At 36.9% G+C, this 19499-nt stretch overlaps 2 protein-coding genes across 2 annotated transcripts in view; both read left to right on the top strand.

Moving 5' to 3' along the window:
- The window catches only part of LOC114466559 (uncharacterized), a 7976-nt gene extending 2357 nt beyond the window's left edge, over nt 1-5619 (top strand). Inside the window, exons 2-4 of the mRNA XM_028452085.1 lie at nt 4049-4120; nt 4199-4909; nt 5432-5619. Of these exons, the coding sequence (XP_028307886.1) occupies nt 4049-4120; nt 4199-4909; nt 5432-5619 (971 nt within the window). The remainder of the gene's footprint in view (nt 1-4048; nt 4121-4198; nt 4910-5431) is intronic.
- LOC114466797 (death-inducer obliterator 1-like) overlaps nt 5478-19499 on the top strand; it is a 33327-nt gene continuing 19305 nt past the window's right edge. The window contains exons 1-9 of the mRNA XM_028452550.1: nt 5478-5651; nt 7108-7401; nt 7491-7653; nt 13921-14428; nt 15949-16108; nt 16209-16325; nt 16527-16634; nt 16776-16944; nt 17987-18117. Of these exons, the coding sequence (XP_028308351.1) occupies nt 5628-5651; nt 7108-7401; nt 7491-7653; nt 13921-14428; nt 15949-16108; nt 16209-16325; nt 16527-16634; nt 16776-16944; nt 17987-18117 (1674 nt within the window). The 5' untranslated portion in view covers nt 5478-5627. The remainder of the gene's footprint in view (nt 5652-7107; nt 7402-7490; nt 7654-13920; nt 14429-15948; nt 16109-16208; nt 16326-16526; nt 16635-16775; nt 16945-17986; nt 18118-19499) is intronic.

The raw sequence follows: 19499 nt of genomic DNA, 5'->3' as shown, positions 1-19499 counted from the left end.
TTTATTGCACTACCAATAATTTAAAATGTATCAAAGGCTAACTGTATAAATACACTATGACAGAGTGCAGAGCCCGTATTTCAAATGTAAATATTGCAGACAATCAGATTAAAATTGGATAAATTGTGCAGCCCTAAGATATTGTCACGATTAACAGTACTGGAAAAAAATATATAGATAGCGGTAAGTGGGGTTTTACATTACATGTGTTTGAATTAATGATATTACAATCTTAATGATAGGTTCATAATCTGAGAATTGGCTTAGTTAGCACTAAAACATAAACATTTATATATATATATATGTGTGTGTGTGTGTAAAGGATTTGTGTCATTAATAGGTTGTCAATACATCAAGTAAATGCGCTTTAGAGAAGATTAATATTTCAAGTGTCAGGTTCTTAAATAGTCTGACACCGTTTTAATTCCAGCAAGTTCATTTTGTCTTCTTTTTTTAAATTATATGTTACGGTTTCATTTATTCAGACAACTTTTTTTCAAGAAATTTACTTTGAAATTTACGTTAATCTCTTGACATGCTTCAATTGCTAACTGTCAGTCTTCCCCTGAGGCATTTACTGATTGCTTTGGTATATGCTTATGAGTTCTTTCCTCTGGAATGCATCTACTGATCTTATTGCTTTGCTTCATTTTGTCTTATAGTCTTTAAAATTTATGTTACGGTTTTGTTTATTCAGAGTCAGACGAGGTTTTTCAGGAAATGTTATCTCCTGACATGTTTCGACTGTCAACTGCCAGTCTTCCTCAGAGGTGATATATCACCTGGCAGTTGACAGTCGAAACATGTCAGGAGATAACATTTCCTGAAAAACCTTGTCTGAATAAGCAAAACCTTAACATAAATTCCAAGGTAAATTTCCTGAAAAGAGTCGTCTGAACAAATGAAAGCTTAACATATTTATTTGGCACCTTTTGTTTAGAGTTAAAATGTAGGATGACTCTTTTGATTATATGTAGTTGTCAGTTGGTTTATCCTACTTTTTTTCTATAATTAAGTCATTTATGGTTAACATTAAAGGAGTTCATCCTCTGATGGAATTCTTCTTGATGTGACCAAAAACACTGTCACAAACCCACACACATACTCAAAGTAAAAAAATAAAATAAAATAAAGATGTTAGAAATAGATTCTACACAGTGGATTATTATTTTGAAAATACAGATAATTTTAAACAAGCTGACAACAGCGGTGGATTACGCCACATCAGACGAAGTCATTTCCTCAGAAACTTATCACTGTGTCTTTGGTCGTATCGAAGCGTAAACAGAATGATGGACAACACCGATTAAACTGAAGTTTCAGGGAATTAAAACACTTATTGGTCATTTTTATACACATGATTTTTGTAATTAATCACCTTATTGAGTTGCCCATATTGTGCAGTAAGTAATGACAGTGAACTAAATGAATGTTCCCACTCTTTATGTGAGTAATTTGTTAAAAAGTTTAGATTTTTATCCAACCACTGAACTATTTTAACTGTTTTCTCTCTTTTAACATTTACAATTAATTCTGCAGGACTGGCATTTGAACTCGGCTCAAATATTTTTTGCATTTTTCTGTAGAAAAGTTATTAATACCACTTTGAACAAACTCAGTGCCTGAATATGTGACACGTCTGCTGTTGAACAAAGTAAGATAGCTTTTTAGCTGCTTAAACGGTTCCCACATTTCCATTGAATGTTCTCTGTAGCTAATTAGTAATGGGTACAAACCAGGTCCTATATGTGTTGTGAAACACTTGGCTTCATGGCTGTATCCGTGAAAATGTTCTATCAGGTCACTCTATGATGAGATGTACAGAAGTCATTGAACAACACGACTGCTAGGTCATGATGTCACACTGAAACAGCTTAATAACTCTCAATGCAAGCAGGTGCTTATAATATTAGTTCTAAACTTCCGAGCTATTTTTTAATTATTTTTATCTGGCTTAAACGCAGTGGCAACGTGAACATTTTTCAGCGTATCAACATTACATAATATTGCAACATGTTTCAAAAACCAAATAGTTATTGTTTTACATGACACTGTTTTTCACATGTGCGAGCTGGAGCTGGTTATGTTTTAGGAAAGTTAATTTTCCCAAATTCTGTTTCTCGAACCCATTTTGGAAATATTTGTGTTCGTTGATGCTTTAGAAGATGAAAAAGTCCACTCAAATCGCCCTAAATCTTGCGTGAATGACTAGAAGTGAGATTTTGTAAGCGAAAAGTTAAGTTGTTTGTCTTCCAAACACTTGCCACACATTTTAATGGGAAAATACATTATATTCTCCCTAAAACATGTAGGTGAGCGTATCAGTTGGTACCCTCTGATATAAGAGAGAATTAGGAAGTTAATTTTATAGTTTCCAATTTGTTTTCTGTGATCACGGAGCTGATGTACACCAGTTGATTTGCTACTGAATATTATGGGGGGCGGGGAGTTGTGGAAAAAAGGTGTTGACAATTTGGGAATGAGAATATGATAAACTTTTTGTATATAACGCCAAAAACAAATAAGCCACTTTTTGTCATTTATAATATTTATATGTGGTACTGTTTTTACTGTGCTACCAGGGCATAATGATAAAACGTTCACCAATGATGGTAGGAATTTTTTTAAAGCTTTGTAACTGATTCAGAATCAGTATATTGATCCGGATCTCCTCCAAAATTTAAGGAAATCTTCCATGGACTGTCAACGGTTAATGGTTTTTCATAATACTTTCAGTAATTTTGATGTAATTCCGTTAACAGACAAATAAATAATAAACGCTCGTGAAAAATTACCTCCTTGGCAGATGTAATTACTGAATCAAATATGTCATAAAAGATTATATGAAAATCTGGCTGAACTGCCACTAGGGGGCAAATAAAACATGCCTTGATTATAGGCAGATCTCCTGGAGCCCCTAAGACACGCCCAGTCTATACTATAAAATCTCATAAAAGCAATCTATGCTATGCTAACTTTCTACTCAACACTCACTTTACCTCTATTCACAATTTTCTCAATCCAACCTACTCGTCACACATTGCAGAGTCGACAGGTGCTAGTTTTTATAGGAGGGGCGGGGCTAACAGAAGTGTCCCGATCCGATATTGCAATCAGATATCGGTTCGATATCAGTCAGAAAACAAATATCGGATTTTATCGGACTGCATCTAAAATCTCTGATGTAATATATATTGTTTTTTGGATTTTTTATCTTCAATATCTTCTATTGTATTTTTACATTTATTTTATTCAGTCATAGAATATTCTTCTTCTAAAAGGTTAATTTTATGTAAGCTATTGTTTTATAAGCCTTTTCTAACATTCCACACTACAAAATGAGTAATACAAATTATGTATGATTTGTGCTGTTATCGTATCTGGTTGATATCGGTACCGGATACAATATTGGTATCGTATCGGAAGTGAAAAAGTTGTATCGGGACATCGCTGCTAACATATGATGTAAGAAACTACTAAAATGTCACAAAGAATAGAAAAGTGCCGTTGTTTTCGCCAGGTTTAAACGCAAAAGGGGGCAGTCACTCTTACATTTTCACAACAAAATACACCGAAATCAAATACTTACTAAAATGTCAAGAGTTGGACAAGAATAAATCAACAACACTACTTCATACTCAAATACATACAGCATGTGTTCAGTAGAAAAACATTGTTTTGGGATTAAGAAAGAAATGTGAAAATGTACTTAAGTGTTGCTCAGATGAGCTTGTTGGTTTGGTTGTAAAAATGTCTTGGAAGTAAAATGTTTTGTAACATAACGTACATTTTCAAAGATATTTTTGGAAATATGAATAGTAAACATATTTCTATTTAAAGAAGTTTCTAATGATGAGCCTCTTTATATTGTGTCAAAAGCGATGTATGAAATTCAAAAATCGATGATCTGAATTGTATCACTAATATGGGGTCAGTATGATTAAGCTATAGAATTAAGTTCTTATTCATTTTTTGCATTTTGTAGTCCCCTGTTTATATGCACACTATTTACCTTAACTCAGACACTTTAATTTCAATTATCTTGTAGGTTTGACTGCTTTGGATGTCAGTATGGACCATACAGAGAATAAAAACAGCTTTGATGATGACCAAAATTCAGGTATATTAGGTCTTTAACACCATGTACTGATCAATCAAAAGAACTATTTCATATTGACTTTGTTTGGTCTTTCATTAGAAGATCAGCTGAGCCAATCTCAAGGAGTGGAGTTAGGCAACAGGCCTTCTTTGTCTGAGGTTAGGAAGTCCTGGGGTTTCAGACGCTCAACCCTAGCAAGACGGGAGTTCATCGATGAAGTCGTAGACCTAACCAACAGTCCTGCCCCGGTTCGAAGGGGCAGGGGTCGCAGAACCAATCAGACTACTGCAGAGACCTGCAGCTCACACAGCACTGCACTCTCAACCAGGAGTGTTATAGAAGATCTCCAGTGGTCTGCTCCATCCTCACCCACATCTGAGGATAGTAAGCCGGCCTCAGAGCCAGAAGCCTCTGCTGAGGGAAGCCTTGATCCCAGTTTATGGCATGATGTTGGGTCTGCGTTTCATACTGCTTTCTCACTCCTGGGGGGAGACGAGGGCCTTTCAATGCCCATGCCGGAAGCACTGGTGGTTCCTGACATGTTAGAAGCACCAGGTTTCCATGATATCTTCAATTCACAGGCATTAGAAGACTCTGAAGTACTTGATAATGTGCATGAGCTGGAGCTATCTGAACAATTATCCCCTGGTAGTGTGATTTCAATCCCAAACCAGGAGGACAGCGATGACATGACTCTGATGCAGATAAAGGAGCAACTAGAGTCTAATATTAAAGAGGGGAGCACAAAGGCGAAAGCAGGTAGAGGTGGAAGAGGTCGGGCTAGAGGACGGGGGAGAGGCAGAGGACGAGGTAGAGGGAGGGGGAGAGGGAGGGGTAGAGGGAGAGCAAGATCAGCGGCACCTCTAGTAACTATTGCAGATGACCATGGTGATGATGATGTGGTGTTTGTTAGTGCTGTTGAACAGCAGAATACACTTGTTAGGGATACAGTAAGTCCACTAAGCCTTCCTGAAACGCAGACTTCTCCCACACACTTTGGTGATGCCCTGATTCCCTCACTGGAATCAAGCTCTGACTGTTTCGTAATCAAAAGAGATTTAACACAGATCACAGATGTAGCTCCTGGCCAGTATGACAACGCTCCAGAAGAAGAAGAAGATAAAGAAGTTGAAAATATCAAGAACTCGAGTGCATCAGAAACCAAAGGTTATGACCCCAATGCCTTCTGCTGCATCTGTAAACAACAACTGGATGAGAGGTTTGTTGGATTTCTTTCTGGAATCTAAAATTTGAAGTTGCGTTTTTAAAGGTTTTATTTTGTAATTCTTTTTTTTTTTTTTTTTTTTTTTTTTTTTGTTGGCTTTTTTATAGATTCAATGTTTGCTGTGTCAACTGCCACCAATGGTCTCATGGTGGCTGCATTGGTATCAGTCAAACGTCGCAAGAATACATCTGCCACTCTTGCACTTTTAAGAAGCAAAGCCAACACTTTCCAGAGTCTAGCCTTCAGGCTTTCCAGGAGATCAGCTTTCCTGAAAGTCCTAAAGATGAAGGGCTAGGGCAGGAGATGGAGACACAACAGGACCCTCAGGTTTGAATTTAATTTGATGTGTGACTGATTGTTAGATCATTGACATTAGATGTATACATTTTCCAACTTCAACAAAAGCACTGCTGTTGACGTCTTATTTGTAAGTTTAAACTGAGCCTAAAGCCCAATTCACACGGGATTAGTTTTACCAAGAAACCACATGCGATTTGCAATAATTGCGGAGAATGTCTGTGTTGTTAATCCCGTGCAAATCGGCCATGTCAGTAATTTGTAAAATAAAAATTCCCCCGCAAATTACCTACTATATTTTGCTAAACTCTAAGGTCCTGTGGTAAAACTAATCCAATGCGAATAGGCATCGCTGTGATTTGGACAGAATTGGGCAGGATCTGAATCCGTATACCCTTAAGTTTCCTGGTCCTGCTCATGTTTTCATTCAGTTTGTGGATGTTTTTGCTCGTAAAAAGCTGCTTACATTTATGTTTTGTTTCGTGGTGTTACGGTCCAAATAGTATCCAAATAAACAGGTGACTGACGATCAACTGTGAGGCTGGTGTGAGGAACAAAAGATGTTAGAACTTCTACGATTTGACACTTTTGCAATGAACAATTACAGCTTTTTTTGAAGGCACTAAAATGTTTATTTTGTAAGTTATAAATACTGCTAACAACAGCCGTCAACACACAGTGAAGTTGATCATAAGAAACGAGGAGGACCAGTAGATGTATTACACCACCTCTGGTTCCACATATGTGCATGTTTTACATAACGTCCATTTTTATGTTTCGATTTATTTATGTGTTAATGTTTCAATTCACCAGTAATGTGACTTATGCGTTGGTTTTTTACATCTGGACTGGGAGCAAAAGTCCACCCAGTCAGCAGTTTATCTGGATACTATTTGGACCGCAACACTGATAGGTAAATTTGGCAGATATTCACAAATTTGGACTTCCAGCATCAATATCTCTTTCATTAAATGTCATCGACACACAAATTCCACCTCTGCCATCAGTGTGAGGTGGAAAACATGATACGAGATCATTTTTTATGAAACGCAGCAGAGTAAAAGTCCGTCTGTGTGTTCCCTCTGTGTGGTGAGATTAAAACATGATGCTTTCGTCCTAGTTTCCTCGTAAATATCCAAATGTCACACAAACAGAACCAGATCTAATTTTAAACCAGAAAAATGCTGTTTGTTGGTTTTTTGTTTTCCTGTTTTAGTTTTAAATTAATAAAACAAAAAAACAATTCATTTTTTATATTTTTTAAATTGATTTACGCAGCGCGTTGGCATCATATCCGGGAGATGTCCGTAAATTTCAGCAAAATCTCAGGCTTAGGTTATCCCGTTTGAATGCGCCACTTGAAAAGCAGACGTTGAGGGGGGTCATTTATTTATTTATTACATGTGGTCCCTAGGTAAAACTAATCCAGTGCAAATAGTGCTTAATAAGTAAATTTCTATATTTAAAAAGGAACATTTATTTTCAGGAGATTGTTTCTGAGGAGAAGGCGACACAGGAAGCTCTGCCTGTTTTGAGAAGGACTAAGTGTGAACCAATAGCTGAATCAGAACATGAAGCCAAAATGGAGATGGAGAGCTCTGGTCCCATTTGCATTGGGCACGGCTGTTCCAAACAAGCTCTATCAGATTCAGTTTATTGTTCCACTGACTGTATCATTCAGCATGCTTCCTTCACTATGAAGACACTCTCGGTCCCTAAAGTGCCCAAGGCCAGAGGCCGAGGACGGAAAAATCTGAGGAATCCCAGACCAGAAGCAGTGGTAAGCAGAAATGTTCTTGACATTTTTTTCCTGTATTTAGTAACATCATCATCAAATATTAGATTGTTTATTTGTTTCATTTTGACCAGGGTCGTAGTCGGATGTCAAAAAGATTGTCCGCTAAAGCAGAGGACGAACACGAAGAAGAGCAGATGAGGAAAGAGGATAAAGACCAGGAGACAACAGCATCTACTGAAGCCTGTGAACACACTCTCTCAGAAGCTCAGACCCCCTCCTCTAAGTTGTACACGTGTATGTACCACTCAATACTCGTACACACTCAAGCACTGCTGACACACACCCACACACACACATTCTTCTGCAGTTTAATGTGCCTTGTCCCTTTAAATCATTTTAATTAATATTTCAATCCTGCATTACATACATAAACACATGCCCAATTGTTTCTGGTATTACTGATAAGCAGCATGGGTCATCAGTGGTAAGTATCCTAAAGTCCTCCATAATATTTAAATGTGTGGAATATTTCAGCAATTTTCCATATGTTGGCATACCAGTTTTAACAAAGCACTCAATACAGATTATTTTAAATATTTGAAAATACAATGTTTAATTGTCAAACGAATGAGGTACTAGTAAGTGTTCAGTGGTATTTCTATCTTTCTGTGTCTGACACATAAGGCAAGGCAAATTCATTTGGAAAGTGCATTTCATACACAAGGCAATTCAATGTGCTTTACATGATTAAAATGTGCAACAGAAAACATTTAACAGTTACAATAAGAAGACCCTGGAGTGAGATAACGCTCAATGTTTAAGTAAAATTCCGACATTAATTTTTCCAGAACGATTGCCAGTGCTTCTCCTTAATTTCATATTAAGTTAAAGAATAGCAGATCAGAGCTGGGTTCAATCGCGAGTCCAGCCAAACTGAGTCTGAGATAAATAAAAACGCCCTAGAGTCCGAGACAAGACTGAGATCTTCATTATGTTGTGTCGAGACCAAGACCGGTCTTAAGTACTACAATACTATTTTTCAGATACATTAGATATACTAGAATATATCAGGACATAGTTAAATGTTTCTAAAATGTACTCCAATCAATCACAAATATCACACGTTTTCTAAACAAACCATCTCGTTAGGCATAAGTTTTACATCTGAGATCAATTACCACAAGTTTCATAACCTTCTGTTCTTTTGATGTTGTCCAAAGAAAGAAAATGTAAACAGAAAAATAGTGAAATTGAGAAGTTTATCATATTTTCACAACCATTAAATCTGCCACCACTTACATGTCCTAAATACTTCCTACACAGTTTTCTCTACACAGTTGCTTCTTACTGACGATATTACTACTCAGTCCTTTTTATCTGATAGAGATCCTATCCTATTTTTAACAAACCAAGCAAATAGTTTTTGCATTTTTCTGTATTATTTTTGTCAAGATGTACACAACAAGCACCAACTAAGAGACAGGCTTAAGGAAATACATTAATAGTTCTTAGTTAACATAAAGCCCCATGTCAATCTGCATCGTAGCTTTTGTACCGAGGAAGTCGTTTTCTTTGTTTTTATGCATCATTCATATATCAACAAATGGCCTTCATAGTACCACTCAATGACAGCTTTTTTTAATTTGGGGGGGGGGTTATGAGTTCCAAACATGCTCATCTGCTCTACAAATCTCCATGCTACAATACACATTTACAACAGCAGTACGGATGCCTTCAATCAATTTCTTGCGGTATTCTGTTGACTTTTGAATCAATGCCAAGTGTCTGATTCATCAGTGTTACACCCACAATCATAAATACTCAAATGGTTACGCAGACAGATACATTACCCGTGATCACATCCTGACTCAGTAGGGACTGAGTAGCAGATTTGAAGAAGAGGAGTTGACGCCCTGTGGCTGTCGGAGGAACCGGATGGACTAGAGGATTCATCAGAACAGGTGCTAGACTGAATGTTCACCTGGAGCTGACTTCATCACGTTTAAATGAAGGATTGCTTTAATTTACAAAGACATTTGCACAAAGTTTCACTCACACAATGGCAGATTGTGAAGAATGAAGTGCACCTCGAAAGAACATGCAAGCTCAACAAAATCGTTCATCTTTGCAGAAATGCATCATCAACACAGTCACCGTCCTCTACTGTCATTTAATACATTAAATATAAAAGCACTAATAGGAATACCTAAAACAAAATACATTAGCTTTTTTTTTAATTTAGTCTTTTCCGTGAGCCAGAATATCGCCCATTCTCTAGATTTCTTTTTTCTTCTTCCAAGGATCCCACCTTGTAATACATTTTTCCAACAGGTTCCCATCCATTCATTTTCTGACCCGCCTGCTCCTTTTTTCATGATTGCGGGGGTCTGCTGGTGTCTGTCTCAAACTCTCAATGGGCGTTATACAGGTGTACATCCTGAACAGAGCACCAGTCCATTGCATTCCAATAATTTAATAGAATTAAATAAGTTTTACTGGTGGTCTTGTTGCTGCAATCATCTTCCACTACATCAGTGCAGATTGGGTGAACCAGTCTGGTGGTTTAAAACAAATAAACCAAAAGAAGCAAAGTAGTCGCTACAGTCCACTGAAGTAAAGAGAATGCACAGCCCTGTACAATGTAGAAACCAAACAACCAATACACTCATGGCCAACACTGGACAGCACACACCTCCTGTCACGACTCAGCAGTTTTCCTATGCTTGGAGCAAACCGTGCTGTACCAATCCTGGCTAAGGATGACAGAGGGTTTATGAGAGATGAAAGAAGTTATCTCAAACGTGAGCTGCAAACATGAACCTCAATTTCTGAACCAAGTAGGGGGCTTGTGGTACAACCTAAATGTCACTAATGATGCACTAATCTGTCTACTCACCCGATGTCTCAGCGCCATTCTACCCACATCAACTAACACCAGAAAACATGGGTTATCCTAATGAGCACCACAAAAGGCTGATCAGCTCTACAGTGAAAGGTCCCAACCAGTCAATTTCATAACTGAAAAAGCCTGTTGGATGAAGTGTGCCCGTTTTGATGATGATTAGCTCACAGACTTTGGTGGGAATGCACAAATATATTTTAGGAACTTGGCATTTACAAGATACATCTGCACACTGCGCTTTATGATCAGTGTCTTTTCTTTTTGCTGCATCATTGAATAAGAGGAATCAGTTTGGTTTTTAAATGGCATTAGTGTATTTTTCAACATTTTCTTCCTAGTAATACGTTTTTTTTTTCTTTCACGTTTCTGAGAAGCTAAAATGCTAAAATGCAGTTGTAAAATGATTGACTTAAAATGTGATATTTTAACATTTAAGCATTTTCAGGCAGCTGTAATTCTATCCTGATCGTAGAAAAATTTCCATTCTTATTTATTGCAATTCAAGTAATTTGGAAAAGTTGAGAGGTTATAGAATAATAATGGATTTTTGAAACATTAGAAGTAATGTTTTGATAGGTTGACCCGGTACTATAGTGGATTTTCCATGGTTTGAATACTAAAATATCCAGTATTGGATCTGTGCAACGGTTTCCAACTCCAGGACTGGTAGCATGAGTCACACCAGTTGCTAAACAGAAGTACCAAGGACTTGCTTCTCATTTGATCTTTCACAGATGACGCCAGTACATCTAAGCACTGGAACACAAATGTCACAATGCACAGGAAGCTGTGTGGTTCTCAGTCCTTGGACAATTTTTCTCACACTTCATCATGGAAGTTCAGCCCTTGGGACACACACACTCATGTTTTTGAAAACACAAGCATTTATCAATCATTCAGTTCTAACATTCACATTCAAACAGCTTTGCTTTGATGAATAAAAACAACACATACGGACGGAAAGGAATCCGTAAATATCTCAAAGTATACACATAAAACTTTGGTCTGTTGAACACTTGAACAAGAAGCTTTTTGGTCAAAGTTGTGACTTCTGAGGAAAACTCGTTCCTCTATCTTTTTTTTGTACAAAACCTGTATTAACATGATAAAAATGCCTAAAAGCATTACTTTGTGATAGTAATTCTCAAATTCAACGTAATAAAATAATATTTTTTTTTAATTTATTTCGGACAAACAAAATAGAAATACAATTCCAGGTTATATAATTCCATCATGTCATACAAGCACTAAATGAAGCATTTTGAGTCTGAAAAGGTGTAGTAAGAAGCAGAAGCTCATCAAGTCATACAACCACGTACTTATGTTTTATAATAACCCTGAACGTGCTTTCATTTACCCTCACCCACCCACTTCTTATTTATTCATTCACTCATCCTCCTTCATTCTAAAATGTGGCAAAGTCAACACAGACAAACCTGAATGCCAGATGTGCATCTCAATACATACGTATCCTAATCCCCAAGTCCAACAGTTCCAACAGAAACAAAACAATAATAATACTAACAAAGAATAACTTTCTTGATGACGATTAATTGAACAGCAACACTTGGCTCTCCTCCTGTCATTATATACCTTTCAAGAATAGCTTTTTAAATATAACTTTGACCAAGAACAATTTATTTAAGTTACCTGGTCTTGATTTATTATTTATTCATGATTATTTACTAATATAGATATGGAATGTACATGACAAAGGATTTAATTACCTTGGAATTTACTAGTGATTTTTTTCTTGTCTCACTCTGAAGACAGTTTATATTTTCTTGGGATAATGCCACTAAAAGTATGAGAAGGCTATTCAATTATGTTCGTCATATCTCCTCAGCAGCTTAATGAACGAGTCTCATTGTTATCTCAGCATTTTAAGAAAATATTTTAAATCTGTAGGAATTTACCAGTTCACAGAAATCCATATTATGTACGAGTAGATATAGATTTTCAAGTATGGCTGTTCCAGTGGAGGTTTGGAACATTTTTCTGTGTCTTATCTAGTGCAGGTGAAAGATACATTGTGATAATCAAAATCAGTGGTCTGACACAATGTCACCAGTTTTCAAAGGTTGAACCACAATAGTTTTGTTTTTCTTGGCTAATATTTATTCCAGATCTTTATGTAACAGAACGGCTACAACTATTTCACCAACTTCCAAACAAAAAATGCACCAGGTTTCTAATGTAACAATCAATGCTTTTTTTCACCTTTACATTGTCCCTCCTTCACAATCAACAAGGTTTCTTTCCACAACACACACACATACTAAATGAATGTAGTTCTTAACAAGTTAGAAGAAGCAAGTTATCAATGTTGATCTTCAAACTCTACTTCTGACGTCTCTGCCATCTTAGTCATACAACTCAAATTAGGGAGTCATTTCATAGCACCTTTCTATTCTTCATTCCTGGCACTATGCCCTGCTTTGTCTGGAATGATTCTTGCCTGAAGACATCAAGCTTAGGGGAATATTTTTCTGGCAACAGTGAAAGTGTCACTTTGATCAACAGGATCTTTGCCATAAGTGCTTTGTGAATAAAACATAAAGATTTAGGCCAGTTTGGCATCTTTAATGGAGTTGCTCTCCTTTTGTGTCAAGTTCTTGCTTCTCACACATGCTGTAGATACTTTCTTGGTAGCTTTCTATATATATGTATATATATACATATATATATATATATATACTTTTGTAAAAATAAAAAGTGTGTGGAAAGTGACAGAATTTACTTTGTGGATATGCACAAAATGAATTTGATACCAAAACGGTGTAGCCGGATCACCTAGATTTGGTCTGTGGGCAAATTTCCTTAAAGGCCGGATTCCGTACAGTATAAATAAGTTTTTCTCATTAATTATGGCAAATGATTTTTCTTTCATTATACAATACATGAGCAACCTCTACTGGCCAAAAAAATGCTGTGCAACTAAAATGAAAAGCGCAGCAACAACAATAAAGCAAATTTTGTCATTGGGTCGTTTTTAACAACATTTATGAGTAAATAATTTAAAATAACTGAACAATGATTATGAATAAAAAAAATGTTAAACAAATAAGTTGCACAATATTCCAGCAGTGTTTGCCAAAGTTGATCTGAAAAGCTGGAGGATGCCTTTGTAATGCAAATCCATTTGTGTAAAAACAATATCCTGGACTGCCAGTTCTTGACAGTTGATTTTTACCTAATCTTAGTGTTCGTCATGTAATGAAGGCATTAATTATTTGTAGTTTCAATTTAATAGTCATAATTAAAGAATAGTGTTTTTAATGTTAGTTTTTAGGAAGGAGAAAATAAGCAAACATTTTTTTATATATAAAATGGTAAAGGGCTCTGTCACATTCGTCCACATTTTTGCAGTCCATTTCTTCCAGAGTTTTAGAAATATATCACCAGTAAATTCAGTTTAAAGGAAAATCTTAGTTTATCCATCCAGTGCATTTTTTTCATTTCGAAAGTCCAGTCATTTCCAACTCTAATGGAGTTCTTGTTTTGCATTGCAAGGTATCTACACATGACCTTGAGCCTTTCTGAAAACTTGCCCAGATATATTGTTATTAATTGAATTTTAAATGTTTGTTTTTCTTTGTTACAACCTAATACACATATAACCAAATAACCAAAATCCAATTTGTCGTATTTTCTAACAGCTTCTCAGGATGAGCATCAGGAGGACCATGTGGTTGAAACCCCATCAAAACATTGTCCATCCACCCTCTCATCAGAGGCTGCTTCCCTTCCTCAACCAGAAGCTGAGGCCCCACCATTACAGACCACGCCATCAGATAAACCAGAACAAGCTAAAAGTGGCAAGCAAAAGCAGAAATCCAGACATGTACCCTCTCTGACACCTACCCCCATGAACACTGGTCCCTCTCCAAGCATACAATCCCCAGCTTACACACTCCCCCGACACCTCGAGACTGGAGCCCTTATGGCCTCTAAGCGCAATTTTGTCATTCCAAAGAAACCGTCTGTTTCTGGGCAGCCGCCAACGTCAACATCCCACCAGAAGCCTTCAGCACCAGCGCTGCTGAGTGAAACCCGAAACCTACCAGTGCCACCTGCACCCAGTGCCCCCTCCTCTCGGCCCTCTCAACCAAATAAGCAAGTCAGACAAAGCATTCAACGATCCCTCACTGGCATTCTGTTTAAAAGGTACTACTTTAATGGCTTGTATGAAATATTCATTCTAAGGTTTGACTTACTACTTTTATTTATTGCTATTTTTTAGAAAGAGATAGTCTTGATAGTGCTGAGTCAGCATTCTGACGATAAAATGTTTGAAAAATAATTAGCCTACAATCTTACGCTATTTATTTTTCATGTAAGACCGGTGCATATTAAGAAGACATAAACGTTAGGTTATCAGTGATTTAAAAAATACAATTAATTATATTGACCAGTTTTTTAAGGTACCTAGCAATTGCAAGGCTTAAATGATGCCTTTAATGTTTTTGCTTTGATTGTAGTTACTGGATGAAATTGCAGCTGGAGCCAAAAAAGTGATTCTTAATGCAATATATAACCAGAAGATTTTTCACTACCTCATTGTAGGGCTGCACAATTAAGCCAATTTTAATCGTGATCACGTTTTTGGTTGCCACGATTAAATTAACCTGATTGTCAGCAATATGTACATTTAAAATACAGGCTCTGCACTCTGTAATAGTTTGTTTGTTCATTTAGCCTTTGGTACATTTCAAATTCTTGGGTTGATTTTAAAATGTATTTATTTATTTAAATTCCATTTTAAAGCTTACATTTGCACTGTAAACTGTACACATATTGTTTGTTTAAAAGTAGTGCATGAAAAACAAATTTTTCCCTCAGATGATAAATAATTGTGATTACAATATTGATCACAATAATTGGGATTATCATTTTGGCCATACTCATGCAGCCTTACTTGATTGTGAGATATTATCTTACAATACAGTAGTTTCATAGGGTCACTGTAGTAAAGGCACATCTTTAAAGCTGCTATCGACATTCATTTTTCCATTAGATAAAATCATAGCCTAAGCCTCATCGATCAATGAATCAAAAATAATTTACTCCAAAAAGAAATGAAAATGGTAAAAATTGCTGCTCGAAACACTTTCTTGCATTGCATTGTGGGATGTGGAGTCCCGTAAATGGATGTAAACAAGTATTTTCTCTTCATTCTTATTATGATTTCTTGTGTTTTTCACCAGACACTAAGAACAGTAACTCCTTTGACACCATTTCCGTTCTAGTTTGTTTTCGGCATTCCCAGTGATATCAGAATGAAATAAAAGCACTTGTTTTTCTCGACATCCAACAATGCAATACGTGAAAATGTCAAGAAACGTGTCTATGAAAACACCGTTTTGAGTAGAAATTTCAACCTTTTATACCTTTTTTTCCCCAGCAAATTATCTCCAATTTATTGATCAATGAGGGCTACATTATAGATTTGATTTTTCAAATCTGATAAAAAAAAATTGTGTCAAGCAGCTTTAAATCATGGCCATTATCATTTTACTATATAACATTGTAGCATGACCTTGAATAGATAAACTTAAGCAATATTTCTACAGTAGATTTTCCATCAAAGCTTAATGCATTCTTATAACTAATTATCAAAATTGTGTTGTTGCAAGGATTTGATGAAAAATTTGAGGGTTAATTAAGTTTTTATTCTTTCTTTATAGGGTATGTGATTTCGAGGATTTGGATATGCCGGAGAGTGAAGTCGCAAAGCTTGTTGCAAGCATTGAGACGGAGATGTTTGACATATTTCGCAACACAGACAGCAAATATATGAACAAGTACAGAACTATAATGTTCAACCTGAAAGACCCAAGAAATACGGTTTGTTGAAATTTTGCTGAAACCCGTTCATGCATTTCAAGTATTTACATGGGATTTGTACTACTTTATTTTTGTGATTAAACTGTTTTGTTTTTTGCAGGGCTTGTTGTATCGAGTTATCCATGGAGAAATTGGTCCCTTTCGATTGGTCAGGATGAGCCAAAAGGATATGCAGGCAACTAAAGGTCCTGAGCCAAGTGCAAAAGAAACACCAGAGGTGAACAATACAAGATGTGAAATGGAACCGCTGTAATTGAATTAGATGTGTCTGTATTCTGTTATCTAGGTCATGTTAATTTTAGTAGCTTAAGTAAAGCAACTGCATTTTAAGTTTCAACTCAACTCCAGTTGCCTTAAGTAAGCTACTAGAATGGACGTGTTCCTATCCTGCCCTTATTGCTTGCTTCTGAATATTCAGGTTAAGGGCTCAGTTGCAAAAGCACCTCCTTTGCAAACACCTGAAGCAGTGATGGTTGATTTGCCAAGTTTAAATTCTACTCAAACCAAGAGAAAACAAGAAAATATGGTGCGTATGTTCTCCTGTACTTCAAATAATAAATTGTTTGTTATACCATATCTTTTTCCCCATATTATTATAAAAAGAAATTATGTTTTACTTTGCTGCTTGTTGATTTTTTTTCCTCTGTGGATATATTTTTCCTCATAGGAACAGAAGAAAAACCCTCCGGCTCCTTTATTAAAGACTAAAAATAGTCAACCAAGTGCAAGACAAGCCAAACCAAGTGCTGTACCAGATGTTCTTTCTTGCATGCTTAAGGACACCACATCTGAGCACAAGTCTCACTTGTTTGACCTGAAATGCAAGATATGCACAGGTAAATTTACAGATACGTATTTTTTTAAAGGGCCTACATCATGCTAAATCAACTTTTTTGAGCTTTTAACCTTGTTACAATGTTAATTCCTTACCAAAAACACTCTCAAAGTATTATTGGGCTTCCTTCTTCTATCGATGAGAAATCCTCGCTAATCCTGCTCTCTGAGCTGCTGCTCTGTCCTCTTCTGAAAAACGAGCAGTCAGACTTTTGTGACATCACAAAAGTCTGAACCATCCCCTCTAGGAAGTGCCTGCTGCCGGCTGCGCCTCCATAGTTGACATACACGCCCATTCTCTCAGAGCTTCAGGCATGCGAGCTACATACATGAAATGTGTTCTCTACGGAACCAAGGGAGCAGTTCCATTTTTAGTGTCCGTTATATCGCCTCATATCGCCCTTCACTTGATCTGATGTGTTTGTGACACAATACGGACAAAACAAATGATTATCACCTTAAATGCACTATTCCTGTAGTTAATAGAGATAAGGAGGAGAAGAAAGTGACTTATTAACTTGACACTCCTGTGTTTGAAGTAGCTGAATTACTCCGCTGCTGCTGTGATAATCGCACAGCCGGAAGTGCTGAGACGGACTCACAAGCACAATAGCCGCTTAAATAGCCATATGTTTTACTGTAATGTGCAGTTTTTTGGCTGAAAATAATTATAACAGTGTGTGGATAACAAAAGGAAAATTGCTTTGGTGATCACTGATCTACCTCACAAGAGCAAGGCATGAAGTCAGCGTCTACAGACACGCCTACACATTAATATGCATAAGTAGGCTCCAAAACAACCCGTTTTTACAATTGCTCAGAAAGTCACTTTTCAGAGGGCTAAAACTCTGGAAAACAGGCAAATTTAGGAAAATAAACCTCAAATACTATGTTGTTGGGGTTCTTAGAACAAATGGAGATGGGTGAAAATAGCATGATATAGGACCTTTAATGTGACTAAGGTTACCAGAAACCAATGGTACCTGATATTGTCAGTCAGTTATTTAAAAAAAATAATTATTTTTTTGTTTCTCTTCTCTAAAGGCCAGAAAGCAGATCTGGAAGTGGATGAACCAGCAAAGAAAAAACCCAAAATGTTCACCTCCAGAGAGAGGAAGGAACCTTTTTGGAGAAAGTCGTCCGGAGATGACTCCCCTCTCCTTGCACCACCTGACTCCCCAGAGACTGATTCTACAGCAGCTTTTCAGTTGGAGTCTCCTGACCGGCTGATTATAGACATGCCAGCACTCATAATAGATTTCCCTGCTTCCCCTGTCATGGCCCCCATAACCTCACAGACTTTAGAGTCACCTGCATCCCCAGTCATAGAGTCTCCTGCATCTCCACCTTCAGAGACCTCTAAAACATCCGCTCCAAAGTCATCTTATACACCTGTTGTGATTCCAGCGGTTTCCACTGTTACAATCACACGCCGCGACCCCCGCACAGCTGCAAGCAGGTTCTTGTCTTCATCCAGCAACCCAAGCTCGATTCTCACAGGCTCCCATGTATCTGATAAGGAGACCACTGCCTCTTTGTCAGCAACATCATCTACACAACAGCTGGTAAAACCCTTACCAAAATCAATTTTGACGAAACCATCATCCATCGCAGATCCACGACCATATGGCTCACTCCCAAGGTGCAGAAATAGAAATTGTGCTTATAAAAGGGCATTGGCAATTATTTATTCTGCTGTAGATTATGTGTACAGTACATTACTTTGATACAGTTGTAATTGTCTGTGGTTTTGTGTTTCAGGACCATGGTATCTGAATCTACTGTGGGAGTAGAGACACCGCAGTTTCTGGCCAAGCAAAACATTCTGTGGAAAGGCTTCCTAAACATGCTCACCGTCTCAAAGTTTGCCACAAAGGCCTATGTTGTTTCAGGATCATCTGACAATCTCAAAGTGGTACAGTAATGCACAACAAATAATTTCAACACTGAACTATTGAAAGAGCCATTTTTCAATTTAAAAAACTTTTATTTTAAAATTTTCTTTAGGATTTACCCGACACCATCCAAATTGGAGGACGAATCATGCCTCAGACAGTATGGGACTATGTAGAAGTACTCAAGACCTCTCCAACAAAGGCAAGATTCAAACACTTTTGTATAGTCTTTAGAAATTGTAAAATCATGGTGATATTCAGCAATTAATCCAATTTGTTTACTTGACAATTTTTAGGAGTTGTGCGTCATCCGCTTTCAACCTGCAACAGATGAGGAAGACGTGGCCTATGTTTCTTTGTTCTCTTACTTTAGCAGCAGAGGCCGTTTTGGTGTGGTTAGTCGTTGCAGTTGTTACATCAAGGATATGTACATTTTTCCTCTGGGTGCAAAGGATGCGATCCCATCCATTCTTCAGCCTCTTAAAGGACCAGGTGAAAAACCATCTGACATATATCTCAAATGTTCTAACTTGCTGTTCTACTTTTGCATTTAACAAGTTTGTATTGTTAAACAGCTTCTACATACTGTTGTCTGAACCATAAGATATATGTTTTAAATAACCTTTTAATTATATAATAATAAGAATAGTTAATATTAGCAT

This window comes from Gouania willdenowi, chromosome 7, assembly GCF_900634775.1.
Source record: "Gouania willdenowi chromosome 7, fGouWil2.1, whole genome shotgun sequence".
Classification (NCBI taxonomy): domain Eukaryota; kingdom Metazoa; phylum Chordata; class Actinopteri; order Blenniiformes; family Gobiesocidae; genus Gouania; species Gouania willdenowi.
Note: the sequence above shows the minus strand (reverse complement) of the source record. Positions and strands in the feature narration are given on the sequence as shown.